This window comes from Benincasa hispida, chromosome 1 (assembly GCF_027475165.1).
Source record: "Benincasa hispida cultivar pf3 chromosome 1, pf3_genome.v1.1, whole genome shotgun sequence".
Classification (NCBI taxonomy): domain Eukaryota; kingdom Viridiplantae; phylum Streptophyta; class Magnoliopsida; order Cucurbitales; family Cucurbitaceae; genus Benincasa; species Benincasa hispida.
In genome coordinates this window covers 24596834-24608855 of record NC_143478.1, presented here as the reverse complement: position 1 = coordinate 24608855, position 12022 = coordinate 24596834, and the positions used below count along the sequence as shown (strand labels likewise).

Genomic DNA, 12022 nt, shown 5'->3' with positions numbered 1-12022 from the left:
CTTCAAAATGAGTCGGCTCATATGCATGCAAAACCTGATTGACCATGGCTACAACATATGCAACAACGAGATGATTATGAGATAAATAGATTACTCTTCCAACAATCTTTGATATTATTCCTTGTCCTTTATTTCTTTTAAGTTTGCTCTTATAGCTTTAAATTAGGTTAAAAAGAAGTTTCAACAACCCTGCAACCAAGTGACCTTGTTTTGTCGCGAACGTATTTTCTTTGATTAACAAAGATACTCTTTCTCGATGTTGCAAATTCCATCCATAGAAAATGTTTCACCGTTCCTAGGTCTTGATTTGAAACTGACATGCAATATCTTTCTTGTGATCAGTTAGACCTACCTTATGTTGGGTTTTATGTCCTAAACTCGTGGTTTGTAAACAATAAACTTATTCTGTTAATCAATATAGATATTATTGAAATTTTATTCAATAAAGTTGTTATTGAATGTTTGAATTGCTCATTTCGTTTTAGAAATAACCTAACATTAAACTAAGATCCATGGCTATTACATGAATACTTGAACTTTATGTGGAGATATAAGAGTGGATCAAGTTCGAATAAATAGCCAAAATGGTCTATAGTATACGGATAACGTTAGATAACATTGGATACCTTATTCTGGGGACACTATTGGATGTGACCCACTTTGTAGATGTTACAATTGTTGTAAAGTGCTACAAACGAAGTGATCCTAATTCGTTCATGTGAAGACATGCAAGTGGGGGCGTCCTATGCAAAGAGTTTGTATAAGATCGAACCAAGAAATAAGTCACTCTTACTTTATAATACTGTTTACTATTTAAGACAGACTATTTCAAAGCGACGACCTAGGTAACTTAACCTTAACCCTGAGCTAACTATGAACTTCTATTTATTCGGGATTATCCTTAGATTTGCATGGATGAGGGTTGGTTCAACAGCGCCAGCTCAATAAGTCTCCCATTTCAGGGATAAGACCGAGTAGATAGCTAGGGACATAGGGTGCAAGATGAAATTCACTCTTACCCGCTTTTAGGGATAGTAGAGAAGTTATTCCCTTAAGTGTTGACTCCGGGTCTTGAACAAGGGGCCCCACCCTCTCATTTGCCCAAGAGAGACTCAGTTTAGTGATTAAATCACAAACTAATGGTTCATTAGAGGGTCAGTGGGACTTAAGGGACAAGATGTAATATCTACAGAGGAGTGAAACTTTTGGGCTTTAGTGGGGTGACCCGGTAATTAACGAATGTTGGTTAATTAAGTTAAAGAGTTTAGCCAGTTAATCTCAAATCGTTGGAGACCATAATCTATAGGTCCATTAAGTCCCCTACTAGCTCACAAATGGATTAAAGTGTTCAAATTTGAATTAAGGAAATTGGTAATTTTATACGATATAATTACACGTTTAATTGTCGGATTAAACGAGATTGGAGAATTGGATAATATTTAAATGTGATTTAAATATTAGTTATATGAATAGAGATTCATGTTGGAAAAACGGTGTTTAATCAATTTAATATTTGATATTAAATTAGTTTAATTAATTAAAGTTGTTTAATTAATTATTTGAAATTAATTTTATAAATTGTTTTTGTTTAAAATTAATTTTTATTATTGAATTAATATTATTATTTTTTCCATTTTTTTAAATTTAATTTCAAAATAAAATTTGAATTTTAATTCAAAATTTAATGAAAATGAGAAAAATACCCTAAGTGAGTTTTTCCAACTTTGAACACTCATTTTTCCATTCAAATTGAGTGGGATTAGTGTCACCTCTTCATGCAAGATAGTTGCATGAACTTGTTGAATAAAACAACGGTTATTCAACTAAGGTGAGGGTGAAGATTTTTGCCGAAATTCAGAAAAATTGTTGAAGAAAAGTTCAACTCCGAAAACACCAAAAAACCAGTCTTCTTCCATAAAATTCTCTCTAATCTTAGCTCATTTTAGGTTCCACTACCAACTTAGCTCATTTTGGGTTCCACCACCCAATCTAAGGTCCTAGAGAATAGTAGGAAAGATCAAGTGGTGGTCTACAACACTTTGGAGTGGAGATTCAAGCTCAACTCGTGGACTGAAGAAAGTCTTCAAAGGTATATCATCAAACCCTAATTTTAGTTCTTGAACATGCTTTCTTAGTTGCTAAAATAGATGTAGAGTGCTTAATGATTCTGTTTGCTTCTGCTAATTGCATGTTAACTCCAACATCTTATCCATCCTAATGAGAATAAATCATCACCACAGACCGTCAAAATTGAGATTTATTTTATTATTGATCCAAGCAACCAATGAGAGAAAAAATAGGTGAAAGAACACCTTTCAAAATTTATAATTGTTGAGAGAAAATAAGCCAAAGGCTCAATGGTTGAACCAACGACATACCTTTTCCAGCTTTGGCAGCAAGGTTTGTGACCTCAACTTCCAACTTAGCAGACCCCTGCAAAGATAATGCTATTAATAACTTGTTGAAAGTGAGCATCGTCCGACATATATACATATACACACATATATATATGTTTATTTTAATAAGAAATGAAACTTTGGTTGAAGAAATGAAGGTTTTTCTCAACAAGATATTTGTCTTAATTGGAGAGCTTTCATATATCCTTACAGCTTTTTCTTTCTTTCTTTGTTTTTTATTTTTCTATTGTTATTATTATGAGAAACCTGAGAGTATTGTCTCTTTCTAAAAAAGAAATGAAGTACCTTTCGAGGAACTTCAAAAATGAAAAGTTCATTCCATTTTGCCATGCCTTCGCCCAGTAAAGAGTTTCCTAAAATCAAGGGTTTGACACATTTTGTCCTTGCACTCTGAGGGAAAAGCTTCTGTTGTCCTGGCACCTGACCTTCAATGACAAGCCTCAAAGCACAGAAGAAGCTATGGCTATTACCATCGTCAGTAACAGGCAAACCCTGCAAAAAAGCTAAAATTATCCTCACGTTCAAAAGGAATAAAGAGACCACATCCGTTAAGCAATGATCACTTAATAAATCCCTAATATCCATACAACCTTTGCTTCAATAATCTGTACTGCAACATAATAACGTGGTTCTCTTGATTCATCGGCTACATTTAACCTGTCTGAAAACCTTGGAGGTGGAATCCACACTGACACGCAGTCACCAAGGGATAGTTTATCAACTATATCTAAATTTTCCTCGCATCTTTTCAGATAAATCTCACAGCCAAGTTTATTTTCTACAACTGCAGTTTGCAAGTCATCTTCATCCAATGCTGAGAATGTAGCATCCTTTCCATGTCTAAGGTAGTCAACAGCTTCCTGCAAGGAAATAATTTAAGAAGCACAAAAGGATTAACCTACTACTGAGATCATTGACCAGATCAATACCTCATTTAGTTTTTGTGCTCGTTCTTCAAGTTCCAACTGTTGTCTCCATGAAAGAATGCCCCCAATGAAATTTTCAAGATTTGAGGCACTGACATTAATATTAACTATGCTGGTGGCTGCAATACGTATTCTTTTTCCAAGTTTTGGAGGCTGATCGGCACTGGTATCATATGTTTCAAACCTAACATATATACAAGTTAAAGAATATTTAGTGAGTAGTACCCCATCCATATAAGCAGGCCTAAGTTCGAAGGCAAATCCAATATGAAGGAACTACATGACGCATAAGTATGCTTGTCAATTACTTAAATATGCCGTCAAATGGTTCTATAAGAGGCTCCCATGCTTCTAATTGTGTGTTAAAAGTTGATGCAGCAATTGAAGAAATCAGCACTGCATTCATCGCTTCCAGTGAACCATGTGTCGCCAATTTTACATTTGTCACTGTTGTGTCAAAAAGTGGTTTCATCTAGAGTAAAGAAAAATTTGATTATCGTTAACAATTAAAGACAAAGGAACCAGCACATGCTGGATTACGGTATATTAGTTCTAGGAGAACAATACCATTCCATGTAAGCTGTCTAGAACAGTCAGAGAGAAAAACCGAATCTTCATCTCAGCAGTTACATTCTCATGTGTCTTTGGTTTGGCAGAGTCACCTATAGTGTATGCCAATCGACTAGATGGTATTTTGTGATCAGCACGTGCAAGGAAGGTGCATGCCTGCAGAAGCACACAATGAAAAGGATCCTATCTATATTTTATACAAATCAATTAGCATCTGGATGCAGAACTTTAAACAGCATCCAAAATAGTAAATAAACTGATTAGAAAGTACACTTCTAGTTTAAGGGAACAATTAAAGGTTGTTCTTTACTACTAATAGTAGTTTGGTTGAATAAAAGTTTAGTCCTGAATCTTTCACATTTGCGTCTATTTGCGTCTATTTGATCGATCTATTAATTATAAAATGGTCTAATAGGTCTTTAAACTTTCAATTTTGTGTCTAATAAGTCTCTAAACTGAACAAATATCTAATCGGTTAACACTCAATTTTCTATCTAATAGGTCATTGAATATTGAATTTTATATATGGTAATAAATTATTGACCTATCCAACCTTCTCGAAAAATTACAAATTCTATAATTTACTAGACTAAATTTTTTTAAAGATTTTGTCAGGCCCTAATCATAACATTAAAAATGTGAGGAACCTATTAGAACTTTTCAAGTTTAGGGATCTATTAGAACAAAATTGAAAGTTCTTTTTAACATTCAGAGTACTACTAGACACAAAGTTGAAAGTGTAGGGACTAAATTTTATAATTCAACCAATTATTTTTTAACTCCACACAATACGAAACCACCTGTTTGGAATGAAAACCATAGATCAGAGATCTATATCAACCTGATTTGAAACTTTCCAAATGCTCCAGCACTGAGATCCCCTTGAAGTTGAAGATCTTGAAATGGGCATCTCAAAAATATTGGCCTGACTAACAAGATCCATTCTTGGACAGCAAATAGAATCAAGACGAGGAGCTTCATCTGTTCTTGAAACAACACATCCGAAGGAAGCATAACCAGGAGGAGCAATGGGGTACCAGAAGAAAGCTTCATCAAATCCTTTCCCAAAAATGTGAGCAACTTTAGTGAATTGGAGAGGTTTTGCCGAAATTTCAGCATTGTCAGCTTTGAACAGTATCCCTAGAGCTGGTGGTTCTAAGCTGAAAGGATGAGTTGATGAAAAAGATTTACAAAAGCTCATAAAAATGTGTAATGACTATGAAACAAGAAAAATATGTAATTCAAGAAATGGAATTAATGTGAATGAAAAAAATAATTAATTTATGGAAAGGTCTAACCCTTCAGTTATGAAGTCTCCTAATATAGCATAACCGGGGCGTGCCAAAGGTCTCCATATCGAAACTGGACAACGGACTTCACTACCCTTGTCCCACCATATTCTCTCAAAGTTGGGAGTTGACAGATAACAATTAGTTGCTTTTGAAATAGTTCTTAGAATGTCCCATCCTGATGAAGTTGCACCCTGGGGGATTGAATGATGACTTAAAGTGTCATGATCAGAAGCAGTATTTGAAGAAGGTTCCTTAGAGGAAGTGTAATCAGGATTTGAATTCCACTTAAGAAGATGATTCAAATCACAAGCATGGTCTTTCTCTGGGCAGTCAGTTGAAGCATGGCCAATAAATGATCCAATAACATTGTCCATACGCCAGATGCTATACCCAGATCCATACCAAGAATTTGACGGAGAATTAAGTAGACATTCTGAATAAGTTGTCGAAGAGACAAGGTCAGAACGTATGCAATAAACGACATAGGTTGGTGGTGGCTGATTTCCAACATGTACAACACAACCCACTGCTGTGTATCCAAGAGGTGGAACAGGCATCCAAATGGAACAATCAATATCAGATTTCTCATCAAATTCAAATCCTTGAATCCTGGAGAATACACCAATCATATGGAAACCAGTTGGTTTCCGCACACGTCCATATGTATTACTAACAGCCATTACTGCCTGTGAGGGAGGAATTGGCCTGATACATATAAAAGCAAAACTGCATTAGCCTCTTCTCATTCTATCAATAAAAAATTTTAACTTTTTTTTTCTAAAAAAAAAGAAGTTATCAAAGCTTGTATAGATCACTTCAAGAATAAAGCACTTACAATGAATAATGAAGATCCTATCTAATATGTAATAGGAAACAAGGGAAATTATTTTAAAAGACAAAACTGCTAAAAATAACTACATGTAATCAAACACAGATAGTAGTCTATCGCTGTCTATCGTGGTCTATCACAGATAGACTGTGATATTTTGCTATTATGTGTAAATATTTTAGTTCATTTTTCTATATTTGAAACAGCCCAGGAAACAATTATCTAGGAAAATATAAAAAATCAACATGAAGATAAAGCATCTTTTCACCTACATTTTAACTAAGGAATGATGAACATTCTCCCACTAACGATAAGTAAAATATTCATGCCAGTAGACTCCATCATCTTCAACTTTGTTCTCAAATATCCTGTATTTCTTTCGCTAAATGACCCAAGAAGCTGTAAAATATGGATTTTTCCTCTTTCTAGATGCCATTCCACAGAAATTAACTCTACTCAATAGTGAGTAACCGTTTTTGGGAAGCATTTAACTACAATAATATTTAAAACAAATGGTTTCTAGCAATGACATTGAGAAGAAATAAGCTAAGATTTGAGAAATGATGCATTAAAAAATATGGTAAAGCAGATGTTCTTAACTACAAGGGATATATTAAGCTAAACAATTTAACATTGATATTATGGGGAAAAAATTATTTGATGTTTGTAAGCATGCCATAGAACTAAAGCAAAATTTGGTGGTTTTATACCATCGGAAGTTAATATTGACCATCAAAGAAAAGAAGTTCTGGAGTTCAAACTGTAGTGAGAACCACCTCAAGATTGTTGGCTCAATGCTTTGATTCATGTTCATGGAATCTTTTCTGATGAAGCAAACTCCGTTAGCGATGAAAATTCTCACCCTTTAGACACTCTCTATTTGTTTGGGGACGGACGTGATCAAGGCTGCTTACCAAGTGGAGAGCATCGAAGGGGTGATAATTTTCACCAAAATTGATGGTAACTTAATTTTGAAACTTTCACCCATCAAATATCTCACCTCCTTAAGGTAATTTTTGTGTCAGTGTTAAATCACCATTCAACCTGATGGCTTAATAGTAAATTTAATTATATTAACACTTTAACACTCCCCCTCACTTGTAGGCTTAGAAATTTTTAGAAGTCCCAATAAGTGAAAATCAATATTAGTTGGAAAGAAAATTACTTTACAAGGGTTCAAAAATATAATCCCCTTCTCTGATACTATGTAAAGTAACAACATTATGAGCACGATATATATAATCAGAATGAAAACATACATGCACAAGCAGATAGCAAAACTTCAGCAACTAAAAACATATGAAGGCTAGAAGACTTACCGTGAAGTCACACAATCTCCTAATATAACATAATTTGATGGAGCTCGAGGCCGCCAGAAGGTAAGGTTATGAGAGGACCCATTTGCTGCATGGAAAAACCAACAGTTGCAAGAATGAGTGGAGTAACCAATTCATTAGGTTAAAAGAATCAGATAACCAGCCAGAATCTTTCGATACTAAATGGTTACTAGTGAGTAAAGTTAGCTTCAAAACAAATTTTAATTTAAGTATTCCAGTTAAATTAAGAACCTCTTGGGGACACCCAGAGCTTATCAAAATTGGTACAGGCAACAAGAGGTGCAGCATTTCCAAACATCATTGCTTCAACAGCTTGACTTTGCAGGTTAAGTATGAGGGAAATGGCACTCAATGAGAGATGGAAGCAGATATCAGTTGTTACAAGAGACATATTGGTTTTGTCCTTTACAGATGTATATCCCCCAGAAACATCAACTGGATCAAGAATAACAAGTCCTGAACCAGCCTCAATGGTGAAATCCTTCACAAGGGCACGAATCCAAGTATCATTTTCCTTTGATGCATACCTATTCATAATACAAGGATAAAAACTTCAATTTCTTCCGGAAGAGAACATATGATGAAGATATGACTTCTTAAACCAGTCACCAAAAAGAGACAGGAACTGTCCATTAAGCTGAAAATAGAAGGTTATCAACATCTATGAATCAAAAGGGAAAATAAAAAGACACTGAAAAGAAAATACAGAGATGGAGGGGGAGAGAACGTAAATACTAATACAATCAACTAATCTCGGTAACAATAGTCACCAACAGAGAAATATCTTCTGATTTCTTCAGTAAGGGGACGTATAATGAAGATACGGCTTCTTAAACCAGTGACCAAAAATTGACTGGAACTGTTCACTAAGCTGAAAAATGGCAGGTTATCAACACCTTTAATCTCCCCCTCCCCCAATCAAGAAAAAAGACGAAGAAAAAGAAAATATAAAGATGGAGAGGGAGAGAATATAAAAACTAAAATAATTAACAAAACCATCGTGTATGCGCAAAAAAAAAAAATAATAATAATAATAAATAAATAAATAAAGTAATGATATGGTTAAATTTACCATGCTTGCAAAACACCATTTAAAATATAAGATTTAATTTTAAGTTAATATATTAACATCTAACTATATATCGTATTTCAAATTAACATATTCGATGTACCAAAAATTAATGGTATTTTATTTTGAATTTATTAAAATAAAATGAGTAATATTTAATTTTAAATTAGCTATAGTAACGAAAATATTTAGTTTTTAAATTAGATATATCCAAAAAACCTAAATTATATGTATGATATCAATTTTGAACTTAGTTTGTTATCTTTCTTTCTTTCTTTTTTTTCCCCCCCTTTTTTTTTTCTATTTAGTCATTTTAAAATAACATATAGAATGCAGTTTTTAAATTTAATCAAATGAAAATTACATACATTATGTAAATTCTGCTCTCAATGTAATTCTATGTTCTAGTTTCGTTTTTCCATGAACCATGTAATTGTTTTTCTCATTAACTACTTTAACTTATGACACTGTAAGGACTCCTCCAACGAGTCACAATATATTAGTAAGATCATGCAATACAAGGTTCACACCTATTTGAGAGGGTGGAGCTCTTCTTGCTGTGGATTATCACCAACTAATACATATATCACATCCCCCAAAATATGCGGATACACACCTACTTATATAACTAACTGTACAGCCAACTAATGGGGTGAATTACCCCCATCTACCTCTCTTAGCATAGGTATTAATGAGTGGGGGCCTAACAACACCCCCAAGGATGTCTGCTTCCTTGTCCCCAAGGGAGAATGATGGAAATTTCTCTCTGAATTGATTGATACTCTCCCAAGTAGCCTCGTGTTCGAGCAGACCCTCCATTGGACCAACAAGTACCTATTCCTTCGTCGTGTGTCATTGAAATGATATGCGAATATTTCTTCCGAAACAGCTTGCCATTCAAAATCATCACTAAGTTGTAGAGGTTCGGATTCGACAGTGGTGGTGGTGGTACTGCCCTAAGCTTGTTTCAATTGTGAGGTATGGAAGACTGGATGAACGGATGATTAGCAGGCAACGCTAACTTATAGGAAAATTGCTCTATGCACTCCAGGATTTGGTAAGGTCCAAGCTGGATCCAAAGTCTTTAAAATGTATTTTCCTTGGTTATTCCCGTGTCCAAAAGGGGTATCGGTGTTATTGTTCTAGTCTAAATAAATATATAGTCTCTCCTGATATCACGTTTTTTGAACATACCCCATTTTTTCATCACCGTCTTTCTCTTCGAATAAGAGTCAAGGGAAGCATAAGGAATTAGAGGATGATTTCCTTGTCTACACAGTTATTTCTCCTTCCGATCCTCTTCCTGATTCATCTCTACCTGTGGCTACCTCTACTCTTCCTCCCATCGTTAAAGTCTATACTCGACGACAACCTCCTCCAATTCCATGCCCTGTACCAGAGTCTTCTTCGTCATTGGATCTAGAAACGGGTGATGATCTTCCTATTGCTCTTCGTAAAGGTAAACGTACATGTGCTTATCCTATTTCCTCTTTTGTTTCATATAACCATTTGTCGCCTTCCACATGTTCATTCATTGCATCCTTAGAGTCTGTATCCATCCCTAAAATTGTTCTTGAGGCTTTGTTTCATCTTGGTTGGTATGCCGCAATGGTGGAGGAGATGACTGCCTTAGATGATAATTGTACTTCGGATTTAGTTTCTCTCCCTACAAGAAACAAAGTTATCGGTTGCAAATGGGCGTTTGCAGTTAAAGTCAATCCTGATGGTTCTGTTGCTCGGTTAAAAGCGCGCCTTGTAGCGAAAGGCGACGCACAAACTTATGGCGTTGACTATGCTGATACTTTTTCTCCTGTAGCAAAAATGACATCTGTGAGGTTGTTTATTTCATTAGTTTCAATCAATCATTGGCCTTTACATCAGCTTGATATTAAAAATGCATTTCTTCATAGTGATCTTCAAGAAGAGGTGTATATGGAGCAACCACCAGGGTTTGTTGCTCAAGGGGAAAATGGAACGGTGTGTTGCCTTTGTAAATCCTTGTATGGATTAAAGTAGAGCCCACGAGCTTGGTTTGGTAAATTTAGTCAGGTGATTGAAAGCTTTGGAATGCGAAAGAGCAGGTCAAATCATTCAGTCTTTTTTAAGAGATCTGAGGGTGGTGTCATCTTGTTAGTCGTATATGTGGATGATATTGTGATTACTGGTGATGATGCTTTAGGTATCCAGTCTCTAAAGACTTTTCTTCATAGTCAATCCTATACAAAAGATTTGGGCATGTTGAAATACTTCTTAGGAATTGAGGTAATAAGAAGCAAGAAAAGAATTCTATTATCACAAAGAATTGTTGACTGAAACAAGAACGCTAGGGGCTAAGCCATGTAGTATCCCAATGATGCCCAACTTACAACTCACAAAAGATGGAGAATTGCTAAAAGATCCTGAAAGATATAGGAGGTTAGTGGGAAAACTTAATTATCTTACAGTGACTCGACCTGACATAGCCTATTCAGTAAGTATTGTGAGTCAGTACATGTCATGCCCTACAGTTGATCATTGGGCTGCATTGGAACAGATTCTTTGTTATTTGAAGGCTGCTCCCGGGTGTGGTTTATTATATAAGGATTATGGTCATACTAATATTGAATGTTTCTCAGACGCCGATTGGGCAGGATCTAAAGAAAATAGAAGATCAACCTCAGGGTATTGTGTTTTTGTTGGTGGTAATTTGATTTCTTGGAAGAGTAAGAAGCAAAATGTGGTGTCACGTTCAAGTGCAGAATCAGAATATAGAGCAATGGCACAATCTGTGTGTGAATTGATTTGGATATATGAACTTCTTGTTGAGTTGGGATTTGAAATCACCACACCGACAAAGTTGTGGTGTGATAATCAAGCAGCACTTCATATTGCATCTAATCCAGTATTTCATGAAAGGACTAAACATATTGAAGTTGATTGCCATTTTGTATGTGAGAAAATTCAACAAGGGTTGGTATCTACAAGATATGTGAAGACTGGAGAACAATTAGGAGATATCTTCACGAAAGCATTGGACGAAAGACATATAGATTATCTATGTAGCAAGTTGGGCATGATTAACATATATGCTCAAATTTGAGGGGGAGCGTTATAATTCTATAGTTAGGGTTTTCCATTCTTGTAAATATTTTGTGATATTTTTCTTTTCTATGCTTTGTACACTTGTATATATTCATATCTTTGGTGAATGAATAGAGTATTCATATTCTTTCTCAAACCTAAGAGTTTTACATATTCGTTTGACAAAAATCTCACATTCTTCCACATATTGTTTAACCATGCCTTTCATGCCGTGCCAATATAATTCACTCATCAATCGCTTCTATGTTCAAAGAAAATTGGAATGAGCCCAAGACCGAATCGTGATATGTGTGAAGAACTCTTCTTGATCCAGTAGATGTTTATGGGGGATATACATCTGTAAAGGATTCAGCTTCCCTGTGTCAAAGTAACCATGCAGAAGCAAACTATACGGTGAACAAGCAACGCACGAGGGACCACCAACAACAAATCAGTGCCATGTGAAAAAGGAAGCTTGTCGTGCCTGCCATGCTATCAGATTGGCAGAGAATGTCCTCCTTT

The 12022-nt window shown here is 35.2% G+C and overlaps 1 protein-coding gene and 1 pseudogene across 2 annotated transcripts in view; one reads left to right on the top strand and one right to left on the bottom strand.

The window, feature by feature from the left end:
• Window positions 1–12022, bottom strand: part of LOC120074826 (calcium-dependent lipid-binding family protein) — a 111941-nt gene that overhangs the window by 22253 nt on the left and 77666 nt on the right. For both annotated transcript variants that reach the window (XM_039028028.2, XM_039028029.2), the window contains exons 37-46: window positions 7603–7898; window positions 7354–7438; window positions 5212–5910; window positions 4755–5073; window positions 3911–4069; window positions 3652–3815; window positions 3347–3527; window positions 3008–3277; window positions 2703–2909; window positions 2379–2433 (exon numbers count right to left, since the gene is read on the bottom strand). In XM_039028028.2, coding sequence (XP_038883956.2) covers window positions 2379–2433; window positions 2703–2909; window positions 3008–3277; window positions 3347–3527; window positions 3652–3815; window positions 3911–4069; window positions 4755–5073; window positions 5212–5910; window positions 7354–7438; window positions 7603–7898 — 2435 coding nt within the window. The remainder of the gene's footprint in view (window positions 1–2378; window positions 2434–2702; window positions 2910–3007; window positions 3278–3346; window positions 3528–3651; window positions 3816–3910; window positions 4070–4754; window positions 5074–5211; window positions 5911–7353; window positions 7439–7602; window positions 7899–12022) is intronic.
• Window positions 10709–11519, top strand: LOC150038337 (secreted RxLR effector protein 161 pseudogene; annotated as a pseudogene).